The sequence below is a fragment of the Bubalus bubalis genome, chromosome 4 (genome assembly GCF_019923935.1).
Source record: "Bubalus bubalis isolate 160015118507 breed Murrah chromosome 4, NDDB_SH_1, whole genome shotgun sequence".
Lineage (NCBI taxonomy): Eukaryota > Metazoa > Chordata > Mammalia > Artiodactyla > Bovidae > Bubalus > Bubalus bubalis.
Window position 1 is genome coordinate 70,958,807 of NC_059160.1, and position 23,274 is coordinate 70,982,080.

The following is a 23,274-nucleotide window of genomic DNA, read 5'->3' on the forward strand; positions in this document are numbered from 1 at the left end:
ATAATTATTTTGAATTATTTCTAGAAGTCTATTTTCATGAAAGCTCATTATTTTTCGAGATTTCAACAGTCTATCTCATATCATGAAATTTCAAGTAGCAAGTATATTAAAGGAGTATGCAAAATTTCTAAGCATATTTTAATCCACAACTTCTTGCTAATGATAATCTTTAGACATCATTTCTCAAGTTAAGTCATTTTCTACCATAGCAACTTCCAGCAACCAGATGTCGAGGAAACTCTCCAACAACAAAACAAAGGGGAGAAAAGTATGACCTTTTTAAGTCCTCCACAAGTGATAGCGACAGAGTGAAGGGGCAAAGTAGGGAATTAAATGGTTAAAACCACTAGGCGATTATAAATAGAAAAATATGGGAGACCCTTGTAAGTTACTGATTATTCAAAAAAGTAGGTTTGCTTAACCACAAAACCACGCTGAAGCATGAGACACGCCTCCAAACAATAAAACAACGGAGGCATGAGACTCACATATTGCCCATTGAGCTCAGTAAGTTAATGATCACCACTTTGACACACTCTCTGACACATAAAAAACAATGATTTGTGGACCTAGCCTGACCATGTTTGGACAAGAAAACTCCCCCTGCCCAACCTGGAGGAGGAGCCGATGGTGGAAGCATGACGTCTACTCAAGGAAGACAAAGTTCTTCTCCTTGCTACTTTTCGTTTGATTATAAACTATAGCTCAGTTAAGTTCACAAGGGGCAGCTTTTCTCGCCCACCCACTTGTAAGCCTCACAAGGGTCCTATTCTTATAAATCACTTCTTATCTCTCACTTTGCTCTCGTTGAGTTCTCCGTGTTGAGACATAAAGCACTGTGGTACGAGATCTCTTTGGAGCCCCCAGAAAAGACACCAGTTGATTTCGGTTTCACAGGTATTGAGTCACCATATTTTCTTTTCCCAAATATGTATATTCTCCCCTCAGAGTATGGAGAAGGCTATAAGATAAGCACTTCCCTCAAAGTTCTTCAACTGAGCCAAGACAGGAACAGAAGGCTCCCTGTCAGTTCTGTCCTTTGTCTAAAGTCCCATCCTTTCATTTATAATCAGGATTCATGGCTAAGGCCTCCAATAAACAGTCACAAAAGTAGGGTCAAAAAGACTCACTTTTTAAAACCATGCTTTCTACATGTTTAAAAGGTATACATAAACTTGTTTTGCTTTTTAGAGAAACCCAGATAAGTATTCTAAATAGCAAAGTAGTTGAAGAACATGGGACCTGTTAAGTGGCAACACAAAAATTTTCCCAAGTTTTTAAGAAAATGGGAGCATCAACTCAATAATGAAGAAGTCATATTATAAGCACATTGAAACCACAAACATTCTCATACCGAAAAACCATAAGGTATTTGCAAAGTTAAAATTTTACATCTGGAACCTACATTTACTGTACATGGGAATAAGTTATGAGGCATCAAACATGCCATTTTCAGAACATTTATTCTGAAATGACAGATCAGCTGGGAGCCTCAATAGCCCTGAGGATGTTTCATAGGGTAAATTGCTCTGTGGATTAATTTCAAAGCACAGCCCTCAGGCTCACCCATGCAAGCTGGGGTCTTTGCAGAACTAATCACTTAACATAATAAGAGCCACTTCACAGAATCCAAGTCAGAGACAGTGATAGCCTTGTGCATGTTCTTATGCACATCAAGCACATAAAGCCAGGCACATACAACGTAAACTAGAGTAGATTTCTTTCTTTTTTTTAGAAATCTACTTTAGAGTGGATTTCTTAACTGAGGTCTATACACAGGACACAACTGAAGCGACGCAGCAGCAGCAGCAGCAGCAGCATACATAGGCTATGGGTTTCCCAGGTGGTTCAGCAGGTAAAGAATCTGCTTGAAGATGTGGTTTCAGTCCCTGGATCAGAATGGCAACCCACTCCAGTATTCTTGCCTGGGAAATCCCATGGAGAGGAGCCTAGCAAGCTAGGGTCCATAAGATAGAAAGAGCTGGACGTGACTCAGCAACTAACAGAGAAGGCAATGGCACCCTACTCTAGTACTCTTGCCTGGAAAATCCCATGGATGGAGGAGCCTGGTGGGCTACAGTCCATGGGGCTGCTAAGAGTCGGACACGACTGAGCAACTTCACTTTCAATTTTCACTTTCATGCATTGGAGAAGGAGATGGCAACCCACTCCAGTGTTCTTGCCTGGAGAATCCCAGGGACGGGGGAGCCTGGTGGGCTGCCGTCTATGGGGTCACACAGAGTCGGACACAACTGAGGCAATTTAGCAGCAGCAGCAACTAAACAATAACGACAACATACATAGGCTTTAGGAAATCCGACTGAATACTCAGGTTATATGCAAAATTGTATTACACTATATTTTTCTGGGGAGTGAGGCCACAGGTTACCAAATTCTCATAGGTGAGCTAAAAGAAAAAACCTAAGAAACATGACTCTGGGATCAATTACCAATCTTCATGAGGTAGAGGAATCTAAAAACACCAAAACTGCCAGAATATTACCCACCATCAATTTTATAGCCAGGATTGTCTTCATTTTCATATATACATAATAATATATAAATTACATAATACATAGTATGTAAATTACAATACATCTACAATTTTTTATAAATCATATGGTTACAAACACAATCTGACAGTTCAAAGGTAGGTATTCTGGTACAGGCTCTGTCACCTACTCACACAACTTCACACACACACACAGTTTGCCAATCCGTAGAAAGGGAATTGCAATAATGCAACAGCAATTGTAAATTTATGAAAAGTGCCATTGTAGGAAAGGAGGAAAAAATACAGAAGGTGAAACTACCTATTTCTTGCCAACAAGTCCACACACTAAATAACAAGATACTGTTTGAAAAGCTAAAGCAAAGATCTCAGAAAGTCCTGCCCTTTGGGTGTTTACAGAAAGCAAGATATACAGGGTCATCTTCTGGCAATATAAGTGGGGGAAAAAACTCAAACTGGAATCTGCACTCAGTTGTAGTCTTCTATTTTATATTGTACATATGTCCTTCTTTCATACCAGACCCTGTGCCTCTGATATTAAAGAGTCTAAAACCGGCCAAAGCACTAAAAAGACTCTTAAAAACTCTGGAATTCATAATATCGGTAATTATTAGTAGTAATACTTTATATGTATAGCCTTTGGCTTTCACATATATTATTTCCTTCTGATCTACTCATATTGTTTGTTTCTACTAGTGAAAATCAGCTGAATCAGCTCCTGCATTTGATTTTCAGGGGCAAGATTTATCATGGGATGATATGCGTGTTTACCATTTTCTCTGTAAGACCCGTCTTGTTAGAGTTAGGCATATTTCTTGCCTTTCCTGTCCAGTATTCTTTTTTTTTTTCTTCTTCATTCATTAAATGTTTATTGAGGGTCTACGAAGACGGGGTAGGACTCCATCTGTAATTCTCTGGGGCCTTAGCCTTAAGAGGCCAGACAATAGTGTTTATTAATTCTAACTAGGTTGTACTGCCAAGTTTTGCTCCTCTCGCCGCAGTGTCACTGGTTAAAGAGCGAGTTTGCGTAACTTCTCACTTATGGCACCAATCCATGCATGAGAAAAATGGATACAGCCATCCGTTTGGAGCACAGCCCTGCAAAGAACACCCACCCAGTTGGCCAATCTAACTGCCGCGCAGGCCCGTGGGCGGGGTTTGTGGAAGCCGAGGGAAGGAAGGGATCGGTGGGAGGAGACCTGGGAGTGCAGAGTTGAGCCAGCGGCTACGAGTGACAGAGACTGGGAACCCAAGCCACTGCCGATCGGGGAATATACTCCCTTTCCTTCCTCCTCCAGGGGCACCGGGGGGCGGGGCGGAGGTACCTAGTTTCTGCCCCAAGTAGGTGAGGCTGTGATAGACCTTCTCGGCCGCGGCCAGGTGGGCCAATGCCGCCAGCAGCGACAGCCAGCTGCCCCCCGCGCTCTTGTTGGCCTCTCGTTCCTTCTCCACATTGTCCTTGGCCTTGTCGTAAGAGAAGATACCCAGATGAGAGAAGAACGTCTCCAGCACCGCCTGTTCCACCGGGACCGGGGCGGCCAGCGGGATAGACTCCCCCATGCGAGCTGCGCTCCAGCTCCACCCACGTGGCTCGCCTCTCCCTCGCACTTCCGGGTTCTCAGGGAACGTGCGCACGAGCGTGCGTGCGCGTAACCGCCACAAGCGGCGGACTCGTGAGCGCGCTGCTGCCTGGACCGAGCCTGGGCCTCAGAGAGGACGAGGATAAGAGTTCAGGCGAGAGACGGGTGACCGCCCCTCAGCTCCTGAGCCGCTTCGGCGCTTCCGTTCCCGCAGCTCCCTATTCGGACCCTCAGGGCAGAGCGCTAGGCGGCCAACTCGCTGCTCCGTGGAGCTGACGTTCAGAGGTGAGCTGAGAGGCCCCTCCCTGTGAGACTGCGTCAGTGCTGATGACGTCACGTTTACCTGACGTCAGTAGTTCTTGTGCTAACATCTGGCCTGGGCTCCACCGAGCCTGAGGCTCAGGGCTAGGAATTGAGACTGCGGCCTGGAAGTGTGCTGGCTGTCACAACAAGGACTCTGTAGTCATTGCTTTCAAACCAACCCCAGTACGTGGTTTATAGCAGCCTCACGTGGGTAAAAGTTTACTTCTTTTCCTCATGTCTGATTTTCACCCAATCACACGAGTTAATTCTAGCCTCTGCGGTTCTAGTCGTCTCAAGTTCGTGCTAACGAAAGGGCTTCCGAGCAGAGCTGCTCCTGGGCTTGGCCATACTTCATTAGGCTTCCTTAAAAAGTTCTCAGAATGAAGTCTACCTTAATGTAACTTCTGTTAAAGAATCTGAATTGATCCACTTTGCCATTCAGGTTAATTGCAAATTTTTCTGACATTTAAGAAACTCCATAACCCAGCTCATGTGTATGTCCTCTGCTTGAGACACTACCCACAGCTCACTTAGCTTTTACTTTTCTCTTTCCTTGTACATGCTTATTTATTTTATACTATTTAGTTATATTGTGTTTAGTCACATAAATTTACATGTCTTTTTCCTCTACGAAGTGGTGATTTCCCTAAAGCAGAATCTAGGGTTCACTAACCTTTATAATCTTCATCATGGAGGGCACAATGATGTTCCTTAGTCAAATGAGGGACTTGCCTGTTTTCATTTTGTTGGTCAAATAAGATCTGTTCTGCCATTGTTACCTTTTAATATAACAAATCCCATAATTTTATTTTAATGAATATGTAGTGTATCTGTTGCTGCTCTCAAGAATATAATTGACTAAGATCAACTGTGTTAACTGATATAAGGCAGAATTTTATATGTTATAAAGGTAAAAAGGGAGGCAGCAGTGGTGTCTTTTTGGAAGAATCAAGGCTTCCTGGAAGACAATGTGATGGTTCTAAATGAATGAGTAGAAAAGTAGGTAATAAAAAAAAAAAGTAGTACTAGCCCAAAACCAACAGACAGTGAAAGACAGTTTTAAAGCTCATAAATATACTCAAGATATGTAAGAATTCTTTAGATAATAAAGGTAGCATCATAGATGAGTGGGGAAAGGAAAACTCAATTAATAGTGAAGGAGACATGATTATGGGGAAGAAAAAAAGCTTTCCCCCTGTATCCTACAACAAAAAATAATTGCATATGTAAAAAACAAAATCGTAAACAAACTAGAAAGAAATACAAGTGAAAATTTAATTTATCTAGAAATAGAAGAACGTAATTACAAAAGAATTGGAAGAAATTACGATTACAAGAAGGGATTGAATTGTTTGTCAAAATTTCGAGAAAACACAGTGCCATCCTGGGGGAAAGATCTTTGTAACTGTGTCAGGCAGAGGTCTGATGTGCTTAACATATCAAGATCTAGTCATCAGAGAAATACAGATTATTATATTTTTCATCTACCAGATTTTGTAAAAATCTTTTTTTTATGTGCTGGTAAACATGCAGGGACTCTGTTTTATACCTTACAGATGGGAATGTAACTTGGTATGACCTTCCTGGAAAACATTTGGCAATAAGGTTGTATGTTAGTCGCTCAATCGTGTCCAACTCTATGTGACCCTGTGGACTGTAGCCTGGCAAGCTCCTCTGTCCATGGAATTCTTCAGGCAAGAATACTGGAATGGGTTGCCATTTCCTTCTCCAATATATTAAGGTTAAATGAGAGTATATTCACATTGTCTAAAACACTAAGACAGAGTAGATGCTTAATAAATATTAGTTAACACTTACTGTTACTATTGTTGCTTTTATTGTTCACAACATCCAACGTTTTAATCAGCAGGGCACCTAGAATAATACCTTGAACTTATCAAATTTAATAATAGCCAATTATTTTACCTGCAAAAGAGTTTACTCAGAAATAGCCAGAGGAATTGCAATTCAGGTAATGGAAACTATGGTGGATCACAGGCAAGTCCAGAGGACATGGAAGGGCTTCTCTGGTGGCTTAGATGGTAAAGAATTTACCTGCAATGCAGGCAGCCTGGGTTCGATCCTTGAGACAGGAAGATCCTGTGAAGGAGGGAATGGCTACCCACTTCAGTAGTCTTGCCTGGAGAACTCCATGGACAGAAGAGCCTGGCAGGCTACATACAGTCCATGGGGTCGCAAAGAGTTGGACACGACTGAGCGACTGAACTGAACTGAACTGAACAGAAGGGGCTGTCATAGCTAAATAGTTCTCGGGAGGAAGCAGGGAGTTCAAAGTATGGCCTGTGGAGGCTTATCATTGTTTGTGGTGCTACAGTCTTTGATTGACTGGGCAGTGGTTGGCCAGAAAGATGGTTTTCTTCTTCCTGCTAAATAGTAAAGTAGGCAGTACCTTCCTGTGGGAAAGAGGTAGGGGTATGTCTCTTACAGTTTGGAGTAACTGATGATGCACAGCCATGAAAGTTCTCCCTAAAGACATGTTCTGACTCCAGCTTCAGCTGAGGTTCTTTATTTCTACAAACTTAATGGATATTTATTAATGTCTATTTATATTTGATTGGCTGATTCTCCTTGTCTTACAGGAATTTTGTAGGAAAAATATTCTGAGTCAGTGACATGATAGGCTATTAAAACATTGATGCTGTAAAGATACAAGTTACCTTAAAGGATCAACAACTAGTTCAGTCTATTAGCAAGACACTTTGGACAGTAGCAATAAATGTTTGCTGTTGACGATATGCTTGCCATCTACTGCTGCATATTAAGTAACCCCGAAACTTAGTGACTTTTGTTGTTGTTGTCGTTCAGTCACTAAGTCATGTTCAATTCTTTGCAATCCCATGGACTGTTGCTTCTTGACCTGCATACAGGTTTCTCAGGAGACAGGTAAGGTGGTCTGGTATTACCATCTCTTGAAGAATTTTTCTCAGTTTGTTGTGATCCACATAGTCAAAGGTTTTCACATAGTCAGTAAAGCAGAAGTAGATGTTTTTCTGGAATTCCTTTCCTTTCTCTATGATCCAACAAATGGATAGTTTGATATCTATAGTTTGGCAGTTTGATATCTGGTTCCTCTGCCTTTTCTCAACCCAGCTTGTACATCTGGAAGTTCTCAGTTTACATACTACTGAATCCTAGCTTGGGGATTTTGAACATTACCTTGCTAGCACTTGAAATGAGCGGTAGTTTGAACATTCTTTAGCATTGCCCTTCTTTGGGACTGGAATGAAAATTGACCTTTTCCAGTCCTGTGGCCACTGCTGAGTTTTCTAAGTTTGCTGATTTATTGAGTACAGCACTTTAACAGCATCCTTTTTTAGGATTTGAAATAGCTCAAGTGGAATTACATCACCTCGACTAGCTTTGTTCATAGTAATGCTTTGTAAGGTACACTTGACTTCACACTCCAAGATATCTGACTCAAGGTAGTGACCACACCATCATGGTTATCTGGGTCATTAATACTTTTTTGGTACAGTTCTGTGTATTCTTGCCACCTCTTCTTAATCTCTTCTGCTTCTGTTAGGTCCTTACCCTTTCTGTCCTTTATCTGATCAAATAACCCCAAAACTTAGTGACTTAAGAGAGTAAAAATCATGTATTCCCCCTCACGATTTCTGTGAGTCAGGAATTCAAGAGTGTCTCAATTGGGCATTGCTGTTTTAGTGTTTCATAAGGTTACAGTCCAATGTTGGCTAGGGTTGTGGTCATCTAAAGACTTATTTGAAGCTGGAGAGGCTGCTTTCAAAGTGACTTCACACATCCAGCAGGTTGTCACAGACTGTTGGCCACATGGGTCTCTCCGTGGGATGGCTTGAGTGCCCTGCTCATAGCATGGCCACTCACTTGTCCTCGAGTATGTGATCAATCTGATAGACCAAAGCAGAAGCTGCACGACTTTTTATGACATAGCCTTGGAAGTCACACTCGGCCACATTCAAGGCCATCCCTGATTGAATTTGGGCAGACTAGGGAAGGGCACAAAGGCTAGGCAGTAAGGTTCAAAGGAGGCCACCCTGGAAGCTACCACAGATGCCGATGACATTTCCAGCATGGAGAATTATCTGTCTTTGTGAAAATATCTAAGGATGGAAGCTCTTAACTGATCCTTTTCAGTAATATTGCTTAAGAAGTTGTCCCTTAATTTCAACCCTAATCTTTCCTGTTAACTCTAGAAAAGACCACTGATTTGATGCTGCTCTTTACAGAGTCTTTGAAATATCCCTACTGACAATGCCAGTGACAAAACTATTTTAGTGATAACAACCCATTTTGGGGGCAAAATGATATTTAAAGTGGGCAAGGCATTCATTCATTTCTCCAAGTATTTTTTTTCATTCATTTGATAAACAGTTGATTAATTTTTGTGTGTTGAAAATACATATAAAAGAACATATACCAAAAATAATTTTACAGTTTAATGATTATTCCAGTTAATTCCTACCCCAGTTTTTAAGTATTTCAGCTTACTTTCTTTTTGCTGATTTGTTTTCTTGACTTTCATTTTCACTTTTTTCACTTTTCTTGACATTATGCTAATATAATAGTAAAATTGTTATTGATTTAGCACTTACTATATACCACGTCTTTAACGTATGACTAATCTTCCAACAGATCTTCATGGCAGGTATAGTTATTACCATTTGATTACAGAGAATTTAAGTAACTTGTTCAAAGTACTCACAGCCAGTAACTGGCAGGGCGGGATGCAAACCAGGATCTGTCTCTCTTTTCCTTAAAACATGGCTTCTGTTTGTGAGTTATCCCCTTATGCATAAGCCTCCCACCTAAGAGGTAAGAGACTTCCACATTGTTACTCAGGCATTTTCAAATGGTTTCTGCAGTTATCTCCCTTTTTATATGGATAGTATGGATGAGAGGTCTGATTTCAATGAGAAGTCTTTCTTAATTTACTAAGAAGAACCAGATATTTGATATGGAACAACCTCTTTCACTTTTTCCTTAGATTATTTACTTAAAAAATACAATACAGTTAACAATATATAGCTCTTTAGCACCTAACTTTCAATTAAATTACTTTCCCTGTTGTGTATTTTAAAAATCTGACCAATAACAGCCCCCTTTTTTTTACACTTAATTAGCTCTTGCCATTTTGTCTTTCTACCCATAAATATAATATGATTTTGAAGTCATAAGGTGGAAATTATGTAGGGTAGCGAGTTGAAAAAGAAAACCAAACTTCAAGAGAGAAAGCATATTTTAAATCTGTGCTCTAAATAACCATTGCCTAGAATTGATATGGAGCTGCATTGTGCAGTATGGCAGTCACTAGCAATATGTGGCTGTTTACATTTCAACGAGTTGAAACTAAATAAAATTTAAAATTTGGCTCTTCATTTGCCTTAGTTATGCTTCAAATGCTTAGCAGCCACCTATGGCTAGTGGCTACCATATTGGAGAGCACAGACACTGATTTTTTTTTTTTTTTTTTTTTGGCTGTGCTTTGTGGTGTGCAGGATCTTAGTTCCAACCAGGGATGGAAACCATAACCCCAGCATTGGGAGCTTGGAGTCTTACCCACTGGACCACCAAGGAAGTCCCTGAAATATCTGTCATCACACAAAGTTCTGTTGAACATGCTGGAAAGAAACAATGTCATAAGAAAGAATTTCACAGTTAAAAAAAAATAAGCCAAAAGGAAAAGAACAGAAGTTCTGTTATTTTAATCATATTTCATACTTTCTTCTTGATTTTCTCCATATTTATGTTTTCTCTTTAAAATGTTATGTGTATATGTACATATATATATGGAGAAGGCAATGGCACCCCACTCCAGTACTCTTACCTGGTAAATCCCATGGGTGGAGGAGCCTGGTAGGCTGCAGTCCGTGGGGTCAATAAGAGTCAGACATGACTGAGCGACTTCACTTTCACTTTTCACTTTCATGCATTGGAGAAGGAAATGGCAACCCACTCCAGTGTTCTTGCCTGGAGAATCCCAGGGACAGGGGAGCCTGGTGGGCTGCTGTCTACGGGGTCGCACAGAGTCGGACACGACTGAAGCGACTTAGCAGCAGCAGCAGCAACATATATATATATATATATATATATCTCAGTTCAGTTCAGTTCCTCAGTTGTGTCTGACTCTTTGCAACCCCATGGACTGCAGCACACCAGGCTTCTCTGTCCATCACCGACTCCCGGAGCTTACTCAAACTCATGTCCATAGAATTGGTGATGCCATCCAACCATCCCATCCTCTGTCACCCCTTCTCCTCCCAACTTCAATCTTTCCCAGCATCAGGGTCTTTTCCAGTGAGTCAGTTCTTTGTGTCAGGTGGCCAAAGTATTGGAGTTTCAACTTCAGCATCAGTCCTTCCAATGAATATTCAGGACTGATTTCCTTTAGGATGGACTGGTTAGATCTCCTTGCAGTCCAAGGGACTCTCAAGATTCTTCTCCAACACCACAGTTCAAAAGCATCAATTCTTCTGCGCTCAGCTTTCTTTGTAGTCCAACTCTCACATCCATACATGACTACTGGAAACACCATAGCTTTGACTAGATGGACCTTTGTTGGCAAAGTAATGTCTCTGCTTTTTAATATGTTGTCTAGATTGGTCATAGCTTTTCTTTCAAGGAGTAAGTGTCTTTTAATTTCATGGCTGCAATCACCATCTGCAGTGATTTTGGAGCCCCCCAAAATAAAGTCTGTCACTGTTTCCACTGTTTCCCCATGTATTTGCCATGAAGTGATGGGACTGGATGCCATGATCTTAGTTTTTTGAATGTTGAGTTTTAAGCCAACTTTTTCGCTCTCTTCTTTCTCTCTCATCAAAAGGTTCTTTAGTTCTTCTTTGCTTTCTGTCATCAGGGTGGTGTCATCTGCATATCTGAGGTTATTGATATTTCTCCTAGCAATCTTGATTCCAGCTTGTGCTTCATGATGTACTCTGTATATAAATTAAATAAGCAGGGAGACAATATACAGCCTTGACGTACTCCTTTTCCTATTTGGAACCAGTCTGTTGTTCCATGCCCACTTCTAACTGTTGCTTCCTGACCTGCACACAGATTTCTCAAGAGGCAGGTCAGGTGGTCTGGTATTCCTATCTCTTTCAGAATTTCCCACAGTTTATTGTGGTCCACACAGTCAAAGGCTTTGGCATAGTCAATAAAGCATAAGCAGATGTTTTTCTGGAACTCTCTTGCTTTTTTGATGATCCAGAGGATGTTGGCAATTTGATCTCTGGTTCCTCTGCCTTTTCTAAAACCAACTTGGACATCTGGAAGTTCACAGTTCACATACTGTTGAAGCCTGGCTTGGAGAATTTTGAGCATTTACTAGCATGTGAGATGAGTGCAATTGTGCAGTAGTTTGAGCATTCTTTGGCATTGTTTCTTTGGGATTGGAATGAAAACTGACCTTTTCCAGTCCTGTGGCCACTGCTGAGTTTTCCAAATTCACTGGCACATTGAGTGCAGCCCTTTCACAGCATCATCTTTCAGGATTTGAAATAGCTCAACTGGAATTCCATCACCTCCACTAGCTTTGTTTGTAGTGATGCTTCCTAAGGCCCACTTGACTTCGCATTCCAGGATGCCTGGCTCTAGGTGAATGATCACACCATCATGGTTATCTGGGTAATGAAGATCTTTTTTGTATAGTTCTTTAGTGTATTCTTGCCACCTCTTCTTAACATTTTCTGCTTCTGTTAGGTCCATACCGTTTCTGTCCTTTATTGTGCTCATCTTTGCATGAGATGTTCCCTTGGTATCTGTAATTTTCTTGAAGAGATCTCTAGTCTTTCCCATTCTGTTGTTTTCCTCTATTTCTTTGCATTGATCACTGAGGAAGGCTTTATTACCTCTCCTTGCTGTTCTCTGGAACTGTGCATTCAAATGAGTATATCTTTCATTTTCTCCTTTGCCTTTAGCTTCTCTTCTCTTCTTAGCTATTCACATACACAAAATAATTACAGCTAAATTTATTGAGTACTTAATAAACTCCAGGAACTGTACTAAGTGCCTTCTGTGTATTAACTCACTTAATCCTTAGAACAATGTTATATTCATTATGGAAAATATTTTTAAAAGAGAGAAAACCAACCTTAATCCGCAAACCCAGAGGTAATCACTGTTGACATTTCTGGTGGACACTGGTATGCTGCCTGGAGCTCAGGATACAGCTGCCAGGAATCTTGGCTGCTGATGACTCACAGTTGAGTTGTTCTCCAGAATTACCTTCTGTGAAGGCAAATGCCTCACACTAGGTTACATCCCCGCCCTGGGGACAGCCCACATCCCATGACTGGTCACTTGTAAAGGTACAAAGCACAGTCCTTCAAAGGTAAATAGTTGCTTTTTTTTTTTTTTTAAATAGGGTGGCGGGGGGGTGGGGGGGGTGGGTTTCAGTGTGGGCTAGATCCCTGGTGGGGATCTAGAGCCAATGCAGCCAAAATAAATTTTTTAAAAAGGTACAAGGGACAGTCTGAGACATGCAGCTTCAGAACTCACCTCGTACACAAAGCTTCTGTGCCATCTGCCCTGTGGTTCACCCTCTCCCTCTGCCCAGTCCTGCCTCCCCTACAGATGCTGCCTCTCAGAGTATTCTGTGCTAAACTACCTGCATGCAAATCTCTGCCCCAGAGTCAGTTTCCTGAAAAACCCAACCTCAGTCAACATTTCAGAGGATCAGTTCCAGCTTTTTTATTTTTGCATATATTTATGTAATTTTAAAAAACCTATCCAAACTTAGGTCACCCCAACAACTTTGATGTTTTCTCATCTGTTGTTTTGTATGTTAACTTTTAGTTGATAACATTTTATGAATAATTTTGCATGCCACTAAGTATTTTTTTATACCACAGTTTGTAACAGATCCCCAGGATTCATGTAATACATTATACTCAGTCTTACATTCTTGAATATTTTGATGTTTCCTGGTTTTCACTGTGGCAAACCCTGTAACTTAGACCAACATTCATCCCCAACTTCTTTCTCACTTGCCTGCCTATGGGATGGGAAAACCAAATATTCCCATGTATTTTGTTTTCCTAACCTTGCTAGGAGTGGTGTAAATTCCAGCCTTCGAGAAGTCAGCTGAAGATTTCTGAAGTTGAAGGGAAGTTCCAGGAAACCTTCTGCCTTCCAAATAAAATTACACAACCAAAAATGGTATCATCTCTTCCCTGTTCTCTCTGCTTGGTAAGGAATAGGATGTCTGGAGCTGTGGCAGCCATCTTTCATCCATGAGTAAAAAGTCAAGAAAATGAAGGGCTTCTGGCCTTAAAGATCATAGAACATTTAAACCAAGGGACTTCCCTAATGCAAGGGATGTCGGTTCAATCCCTGGTTGAAGATCTTGCATACTGCAACTAAGACCCGATGCAGTCAAAATAAATTTTTTAAAAAAGCAACTACCTATCTCTGGACTTCTCATGATGATGAGGAAAAAAACTATATTTTTAAAAAAATGCTTATGTTTGGATTTTCTATTACTTATAGCTGAAATTATAAATGTCACTATCCTTGATGTTCATGATTAGAAGTAATACAGTGATAAACACTTGAATAGCAATGGTTTAACATAAAAGTCAGGGAAGAAGAATCAGGATTCTTCTCTTCCAGTGTTTCTTCTTTTTGACCTTGTGCAGCTCTGTCCTTAACCATCCTGTTTTCCTTTTCTTGTGGGCACCAGAAAAATAAGGCATGTAAGGCTTCCTAACGTCTTTCAAAAGGCTATAATAGTTAGAAAAGGAAATAGACCTTTTATAGATCATAATCATATCTCTTCAAATAGGATATTTTAACAAAGGCAGCATGCCATTGAGTTCATACTCACCACTGCAGAATCAGCAAGAATTTTTTGGAGCAGGTGTTGCATGAACTGGGTTGCGTTCAATACATTAATTTTCTCTACGTGCTGTGCTTAGTTCTTGTCATGTCTGACTCTTTGCAACCCCATGGACTGTAGCCCATCAGGCTTCTCTGTCCATGGGGATTCTCCAGGCAAGAATACTGCGGTGGGTTGCCATGCACTCCTCCAGCGGATCTTCCCAACCCAGGAATCAATCCCAGGTCTCCTGCATTGTAGGCAGATTCTGTACCATCTGAGTCATGCTGCTGCTGCTGCTGCTAAGTCACTTCAGTCGTGTCCGACTCTGTGCGACCCCATAGACGGCAGCCCACCAGGCTCCCCCGTCCCTGGGATTCTCCAGGCAAGAACACTGGAGTGGGTTGCCATTTCCTTCTCCAATGCATGAAAGTGAAAAGCGAAAGTGAAGTTGCTCAGTTATGTCCAACTCTCAGCGACCCCATGGACTGCAGCCCACCAGGCTCCTCCGTCCATGGGATTTTCCAGGCAAGAGTCCTGGAGTGTGGTGCCATTGCCTTTTCCGTCTGAGCCATGAGGGAAGCCCAGTTTTCTGTATATTTGCCTGGAAGTCATTAAGATCTCTAAGGTTGGGATATTTTATCCTTTGAGGATAAACAGAGAATCAAAGAAGATGAACTGTACTACTGTTTGAAGTGAAAGGAGCAGTGCTAAATTACAAAGCAGATGTGAAGATTGTGTTTGACTTCAGCTTTCTAGTGGCAGGCACTTGACATTGGCAAAACCTAAATCTAGTGAGTCTACCTCCATGACTCCCACTTGCCCAGTCTTGAGGCTGTTTCTAATGTGACAGCTGTAGAAACCTCAGGCTGGCTGGTTCGGGTTCAAAGCATGGGGATACTTTACACATCTCAGGGAATCAGAGTAAGACCTGGGGTGTCAAAGATAGAGATGCTCTGGCTCATTCCCACTAGTGTCTTTAGGATGGAAGATGGCTCTAGATCTGGCCAGACTGCCAGCAGGTTGCTACAGACTAGACTTCCATTCATGAGCATGAACTAAAACTGGCCTGGCAAAAGCAGCAGAGTGAAAAGGCAGCCTAAGGAAATCATATATCTAATAAGGGGATAATATTCAGAATCTATAAGGAACTCTTACAACTCAACAACATCAAATAGAATCCACTTTAAAAATGGACAAGAAGATACACAAATGGCCAAAAAGCATATAAGAAGATGCTTAACATCACTAATGATTAGAGAAATGCAAATCAAAATGGCTACCATTGAAAGCAAACGAACAGAAAATAACAAATGTTGGTGATGTGGAGAAATTGGAACCCTTGTGCCCTGTTGATAGGAACATAAAATGGTACAGCCCCTATGGAAAACAGTGTGCTGCTTCCTCAAAAAATTAAAATAGAATTACCATATGACCCAGTAATCCCCTTTCTAGGTATACATCCAAAAGAACTGAAAGGCTTTCAAAGAGGCACTTACACACCCATGTTCATAACAGCATTATTCACAATAGCCAAACGGTGGAAGCAAACCAGGTGTCTATAAATAGATGAGTGATGAAGAAAATATGGTATATGCATACAGCAGAATATTTTTCAGCCTTAAAAAGGACAGGAGGGAGGGAATCCTGTCACATGCTACAACATGGATTATAAGGACATTATGCTAAGTAAAATAAACCAGTTGAGAAAAGACAAATATTTGATTACATTTATGTGAGGTATCTAGAATAGTCAAATTTACAGAGGCAGAAAGTAGAATCGCAGTAGTTGCGAGTGGCTGGGAGAGGGGAATGGGGATTTGCTGTTTAAGGAGTATAGAGTTTCAGTTTTGCAAAATGAAAATATTCTGGAGATCATTGTACAATAATGTGAAGGTGCTTAACACTTAGGAGGGGTGGAGAAAGAAAAGTAGATCAAGATCACAGGGTCCCACAATGCCTAAGATACATATTTACTATCTTGGTCCCTTATTTGATGACCCTTGCAAATAATATCACTCATGGCACACTGTGTATTTTTGTATTTCTTTGGTGTATTTGGTGCATGAAATAGGTCCCACTCACATCATGTTAAGCAACAGGAGATTTAATACAGGGAATCAGGAGCTTACAGAGTTACTGGAAAGTCTGAAGAGATAAAAGTGGGGCCTCCAGGAGTGCTTACTAGGACAAGACCGCTGGGCTGGTTTAACAGGCAAGAGGCTATCTGTGCTGTAGACAGAGAGCTGGGGCGTCCGGGGATACCTTTGGTGCTGTTGAGTTCAAAGACTCAACATTGTCACTGTTATCCGGAAGCCACTGCTGCTCCTGGGACTACCTCTCAGCATCCATGAAGTTAGAACCTAGACTAATTAGTAAAGCCCAGCATGTTCACAGCTGAGTTTACTGGCAGAAACAGAGCAGGTGGCTCCAGCCTTCGATCCATCTTCCAAGTGCTTCTAATTGGCAGAAGCAGAACCCTAACTGCACAGAGATGGGGGAGGTATGGTTTTTATTCTTCTTTAACACCTGCAGAGCGCTGAAGAAGATGCTTTCACACTATGGGGCATAGTCTAATCCAGAAGACTCGTGAAAATCCCCTGGACAGCAAGGAGATCAAACCAGTCAATCCTAAAGGAAATCAACCCTGAATACTCATTGGAAGGACTGCTGCTGAAGCTGAAGCTGGGCTACTTTGGCCACCTGATGTGAAGAGCCAACTCATTGGAAAAGATCCTGATGCTGGAAAAGATTGAAAGCAAAAGAGGGCAACAGAGGATAATATGGTTAGATGGCATCACTGATTCAATGGACATAAACCTGGGCAAACTCCAGGATGGTGAGGGACAGGGGAGCCTGGCATGCTGCAGTCCATGGGGTTGCAAACAGTTGGACACGACTTGGTGACTGAATAACAACAACAATGACACCTGCAGTCTCAGAAACACTAGAGGACTTCCCTGGTGGTCCAGTGGTTAGGAATCTGCCTCGTAATGAAGGGGACACGGGTGTGATCCCTGGTTGGGGAACTAAGATCCCACATGCCACAGAGCAGCCACTGAGCCTACGTGCTCTGGGCTCACCTGTCACAACTAGAGAGTCTGCACCTCAACAAAAGATCCTGCATGACGCAACTAAGACCCGACCCAGCCAAATAAATATTAAAAAGAAAAGAAATACTAGAGGTTTGGCATAAATGCTGAGAGCCAGTTCAGAGCACCCATCACAACTGGATTGTGGCTTTAGGCTCCTTCCGCCTCTTCTCGTCTTTGGCCAATTCCTTATTCCTTTACTTGAGAAATCTCTGACACTCCCTTCTCTACCTCCACCCGTACAGAATGGAATGCCCTTTGTGAGCTTCCCTAGGTCTTAGCTCTAGCTGTGTGACCTGTGTAATTCTTTATATCATAATAGCCCGGTTTCTTCTTTCGAGCTTCCCTGGTAGCTCAGCTGGTTAAGAATCCGCCTGCAATGCAGGAGACCCCTGTTCGATTCCTGGGTTGGAAAGATCTGCTGGAGAAGGGATAGGCTACCCACTCCAGCATTCTGGCCTGGAGAATTCCATGGACTGTCCGTGGGGTCGCCAAGAGTCAGACATGACTGAGTGACTTTCACTTTATTCCTCCACTAGACTATAAATGCCTTAAAGGTAGAAACTTGGTGTATTATTTGTTAAGAATAATAAGTAGTTCCTATAACATCCCAAATAGCGTTTCTTTTCTTGTTTTCTTTGCTCCATACTTTTGTGTGCTGATATTTATATGGTAAAAGCAAAAAAAGGTAACTTTCTGGCTTTTTGGCAGAGCAAAGAGTAGTTCCACCAATACTCTCTCTATATGTATCCTTATTTGACTCTCTCTGTACCTATATAGGTACAACTATACTCCAATAAGGGAGAAGGCAATGGCACCCCACTCCAGTACTCTTGCCTGGAAAATCCCATGGACAGCGGAGCCTGGTAGGCTGCAGTCCATGGGGTCGCTAAGAGTCGGACACAACTGAGCGACTTCACTTTCACTTTTCACTTTCATGCATTGGAGAAGGAAATGGCAACCCACTCCAGTGTTCTTGCCTGGAGAATCCCAGGGACGGGGGAGCCTAGTGGGCTGCCGTCTGTGCGGTCACACAGAGTCGGACACGACTGAAGCGACTTAGCAGCAGTAGCAGCAGCATACTCCAATAAAGTGAAAGCCGCTCAGTTGTGTCCAACTCTTTGCGACCCCATGGACTGTACAGTCCTTGAAATTCGCCAGGCCAGAATACTGGAGTGGATAGCCTTTTCCTTCTCCAGGTGATCTTCTCAACCCAGGGATTGAACCCAGGTCTCCAGAATTGCAGGTGAGTTCTTTACCAACTGAGCCACAAGAGAAGCCCCATATTCCAATAAAAATTAATTTTTAAAGATACTTGAAGTTCTAAACTTCCAGAACTCCATGAATAAATTCTACTTTGTTTTTCACTCAATAATTATTACTTCTGTATAGTGAAACTTTCTTCACCCTCTGAAGTCTAAGCTTCTGTGGGATTTCAATTTTGTTTCCTAACATCTTCCATGATACCTAGTCCAGTGTCCTGCATAGTACGAAACAGGATCTTTCCAAGGAGAAATATTCATCAAGTTTTCTCCTCTTTACTGTCATATGTTACTTTCTTTTGGGGGTGACATTCAAATGTAATTTGAGTATGCCTCCGAGAAATCAGACCTCAACATTTTTGAAAATGTTTCTATAGTCAGAGCTGAGATTCTTTTCCTTAGAGCAGGGCTGTGTTCACTGCCCAATAGTCTATTCCTGTGACTGAATATGAAAAGGTTTCTTTTATGAAAATTGTATTGCATGCATATAAAATACTCTTGGCCTGTGGATAATGCCACAGATATAGTAGGGAGTTTTCTCTAGGGGACCAGTTTTTATTCTGCTCCCTGTCTCTTACTCAGGGCAGTCATAAAATCACAAGATCATTCAACAGTTTTTCTCAATCTTGGAGGAATCACTTTTTTAGGAAATGAAGTTTAAAAAGAAAATAAAAAGGAAATAAAATTCTCTCAACATATAAATGACCTATGGACAAGGCATAATGTTTCTGAAACTTTGACTTACATCAGTTGTTCAGTCTCAAGAAAAAAATTACCATGAATGCAGATTAAACAAAGCCCAAAAGCATGTGAAAGGGAAAGAAAATAAGTACCTTTTAAAAAAATAATTATATTTAGCTGCTATTTTACATTATAGCTTCCCTGGTGGCTCAGATGGTAAAGAATCTGCCTGCAATGCAGGAGACCTGAGTTCAATCCCTGGGTCAGGAAAATCCCCTGGAGAAGGGAATGGCAACCCACTCCAGTATTCTTGCCTGGAGAATATCACGGACAGAGGAGCCTGGTGGGCTAAGTCCATGGGTTCACAAAGAATCAGACACAACGGAGTGACTTTCACTTTGATGTTCCATTCTAGGAGAAGCAAAATTCACCTCTGGAGTAAATGGAGATTCTGTTTGAGGAGAGAGAAAAAAAAAAAAAAGCCTTTGGGATTGTGAGCTAGTTTCTATGGGGATGGTTTGACAATGAGAATTTTTAATACTTTGTTTGGAGTAATAAAATTACAGTGATTTGGACCTGTGGAACTCAGAAAAGAGATGAAGGAGAAGGAAATCTGAGCAAAATGGCAGCAGGCAGTACCTGAGAAGAAAATACAGTGATAAATTCCCTGTGTTGAAAATGACCATAGAACTTTTGGATACTTATATTTTCTGTCCTGTGCTTCCAGTATACTAATTCCTCTTGTAATTCTCAGACCTTCAGTAAGTCATTTATGAACAACCACTTATACAGAATGATGCTTGGGGAATAAATGAGGAGGGGGCAGTGGTGACAACTAGGACGAAGTGGGGCAAAGAGGAGATAGCAGCCATTAAAAAGCAGAAATTTAGAAACGATCAAGAATTCCTTCTTAACCTTGGGGTAACCTTGGGGACTCATAACCTATGTATTAAAGGGCCAAGTAAACCTAGAGGCCTGGGACACTTGAGGTCATTCGACGCTACACATGAAAGGTTAAAGCCTGATCCCCAAGCAACAGGAACAACCCCCAGATTGTGCAGGATCTGCCTGGATGGGCTGAGGTGCTCTTTAAGGACTTGAATACAGAGAATTCATAGAGAAAATTGGAGACTGATATTAAGACCCATTCATCTCACTGAAGAAACTGCATATTTAGAAACAAGAACAACAAAACAGAACTCTGTAACCTGTTCACATGTGGATCTGTGCATTCTTAGTAACTGTCACCATGGTAGCAAGGCAGTTTGACAGGGTGCCTTCTTAGCACAGTATATACAAAGGAGAGAGATAACAGCTCATCCTGTACTGTCTTATACCTTCCTTATTTATTTGTGTTGATCCTGTACCTCTGACTATTAGCCTTTGACACTTCTCGTCCTGATAGCATCAAACACAGTGCTAAGAATATATTAGGCACTAAAACACATATACTGATTGACTGAATTGAATACAGTATATTTCTGCTGTGTTTTCTTTTCTAAGCTATAGAGAGAGTCACCCAGCAGATTTGATTTTAAAAATGACTCCTGGGAATTCCCTGGCAGTCCAGGGGTTAGGAGTCTGCACTTTCACTGCCGAGGGGGTGGGTTCAGCCCCTGATTGGGGAATTAAGATCCTATAAGCCTTGCAACAATCCCCCCACCCCGAAAAAAAAAAAGAAAGAAAAAAAACCTCCTATATTTATCTAGAGGATCAAAGCTAGGCCATTTTCCTAATTGGACTGGCCCAACGTGCATTTCAGATTGGAGGGGGTGAAAGGACAAAGATTAGGTCCTCTAAGACTCTTTATCTTATTAGAAGACTAACATGTGAGTAGTAGATAGATGAGTAAGTAAATTCACTTGCACCAGTAAGGCCGTTCAAGGCCCAGAGGCTTTTTGTGAAGACTTGCAGTGCTGTTTTCTGCTTGGATGCAAAGACAAGGTTGGCAGCAGTTCCTGAGTGAGTAATGTCAGGCCTGGGTTAAAGCCCAGAGGACAGGGAGTTCCCCAGATTTGAACTTCAAACTGAGAAAGCTTTTTGGGCATCTTATATTCAATGAACACTCAGCCCGGGAAGCCTTATTATTACAATGTTTTGAATGAATGATAATTTTTAGTGTAGCCTTTTCCCTAATATATTCTTACATTTCATTTTAATTTTTCATCTGTATAATTGCCCTGCATGTCAATGACTTTCATTTCTACTCTTAATGTTTTGTTATTTCACATTTCTTATTTTTTTTCCCTTTTTTTAAATTTAATTTTATTTTTTAAACTTTACATAATTGTATTAGTTTTGCCAAATATCAAAATGAATCCCACATTTCTTATTTAAATGTGGACATAACCTCTTTGTTTTAATAGCTGGGGGGCGGGGGCGAGTGGTGCCTAAATTTGCCACTTTTAAATCTGGGTTCCTGTAGTTTCAACATATTCTCAGCATGTGCGACCTCCAGCTTACAGATTGATATTCCAGTCATGTTTGAGGCTGAAAACAGCTGCAAGAATTTGTCCTTAGAATTCTTTAGCAGTTGCTTCCAGTTGATAAAGTCCAAATTTGGCTGGTCAGTGGATCAGCTACTGGGATGTGATTATCGTCATGATATCGCCCCATTGGGACAAACCACATGGGACCAGCCTCTCATGGAACAAGCTGCAGAGGTTGCCGTTGCCAGAGAGGAATAGGTTAAATCCTTCCAAACCTGCTAAGGAATTTGACCTAGTTCCTGGAAATTAGAGTGTATAGTGAAAAGTATATTTGGTTGCAAACGTGTTTCTTTCTTTCCCAAAATTACTTTTGAAACCCTGTGAGACAGGGATCTCATGGACTCAGGTACCACCATTAATAAGCCTGACTAATTCAGTATGAAGTTTGGGGAGGAGACAAATAATATGACTTCATTTTATGAAAAGAATGTTTAGGCTTATAGTGGTGAATGTTTGTGAAGACACAGTTGACATGCTTCCAGCACTCTCCTCTCCTGTTTTTTGACCCTTTGTTTAAAACAATGGCAGGCACAGGTGCTCAGTCAGTGTTAAAGAAGTGAGGGAACAAATTTGAAAAGCTCCTCACAACCTGACTCCAGCCTACTTGTCCAGTTGTGGTATATCCAACTGCCCTCTCCCCAAAACATCCAATTTATACTTTGGCAAAATAGTTACTAAGTTGCCTAAAAATCTCTCCTGCTTTCCCAGTTCTGTACCTTTGCTATTACTGTACCAGTGGCCTGGAATATTCTTCTCTCATATCCCAGAATATGAAAAAGTTACTGTTTTTCAAGCCTCATTTCAAATGCTACTTCCTTCATGAAAATTTTACTGATGATCTCAGTAAGGGTATACACATGTATACCTGTGGCGGATTCATTTTGATATTTGGCAAAACTAATACAATTATGTAAAGTTTAAAAATAAAATAAAATAAAAAAAAAGGTAAAACCAAGCCTCTTTGCCTTCTAACTCATAAAATTCTGTACCTCCTGGTCATTTATTCTCAACTATTTTATTACATAATTATCTCTATAGTTAATGTATTACAAGCTTGCCATGTAGTAATCTTAAAGATTGGCACTGGGTCTTATTCATCTTTACAGTAACTCGCACATAGTTGATACTCAGTAATTGTTGTTGTTGTTATTCAGTCACTCAGTTGTGTCCAACTCTTTGTGACTCCGTGGATTGCAGCATGCAAGGCTTCCCTGTCTTTCACCATCTCCCAGAGTTTGCTCAAACTCTTGTCCATTGAGTCAGTGATGCCATCCCACCATCTCATCCTCTGTCTCCCCCTTTTCCTGCCTTCAATCTTTCCCAGCATCAGGGTCTTTTCTAATGAATTGGCTGTTTGCATCAGGTGGCCAAAGTGTTGGAGCTTCAACTTCAGCATCAGTCCTTCTAATGACTATTCAGGATTGATTTCCTTTAGGGTTGACTGGTATGATCTCTTTGCAGTCCAAGGGACTCTCAAGAGTCTTCTCCAACACCACAGTTCAAAAGCATCAATTCTTCGGCACTCAGCTTTCCTTATGGTC

At 41.3% G+C, this 23,274-nt stretch overlaps 1 protein-coding gene and 1 long non-coding RNA gene across 9 annotated transcripts in view; one reads left to right on the forward strand and one right to left on the reverse strand.

Moving 5' to 3' along the window:
• Positions 1-4,072, reverse strand: part of KICS2 (KICSTOR subunit 2) — a 105,110-nt gene extending 101,038 nt beyond the window's left edge. For all 8 annotated transcript variants that reach the window (XM_006073567.4, XR_006550909.2, XR_006550905.2 and 5 more), the window contains exon 1: positions 3,838-4,072. In XM_006073567.4, coding sequence (XP_006073629.3) covers positions 3,838-4,072 — 235 coding nt within the window. The remainder of the gene's footprint in view (positions 1-3,837) is intronic.
• Positions 4,073-4,243: 171 nt separating this feature from the next.
• LOC102404498 overlaps positions 4,244-23,274 on the forward strand; it is a 30,520-nt gene continuing 11,489 nt past the window's right edge. Inside the window, exon 1 of the long non-coding RNA XR_003108848.3 lies at positions 4,244-4,377. This is a non-coding gene — a long non-coding RNA (uncharacterized LOC102404498). The remainder of the gene's footprint in view (positions 4,378-23,274) is intronic.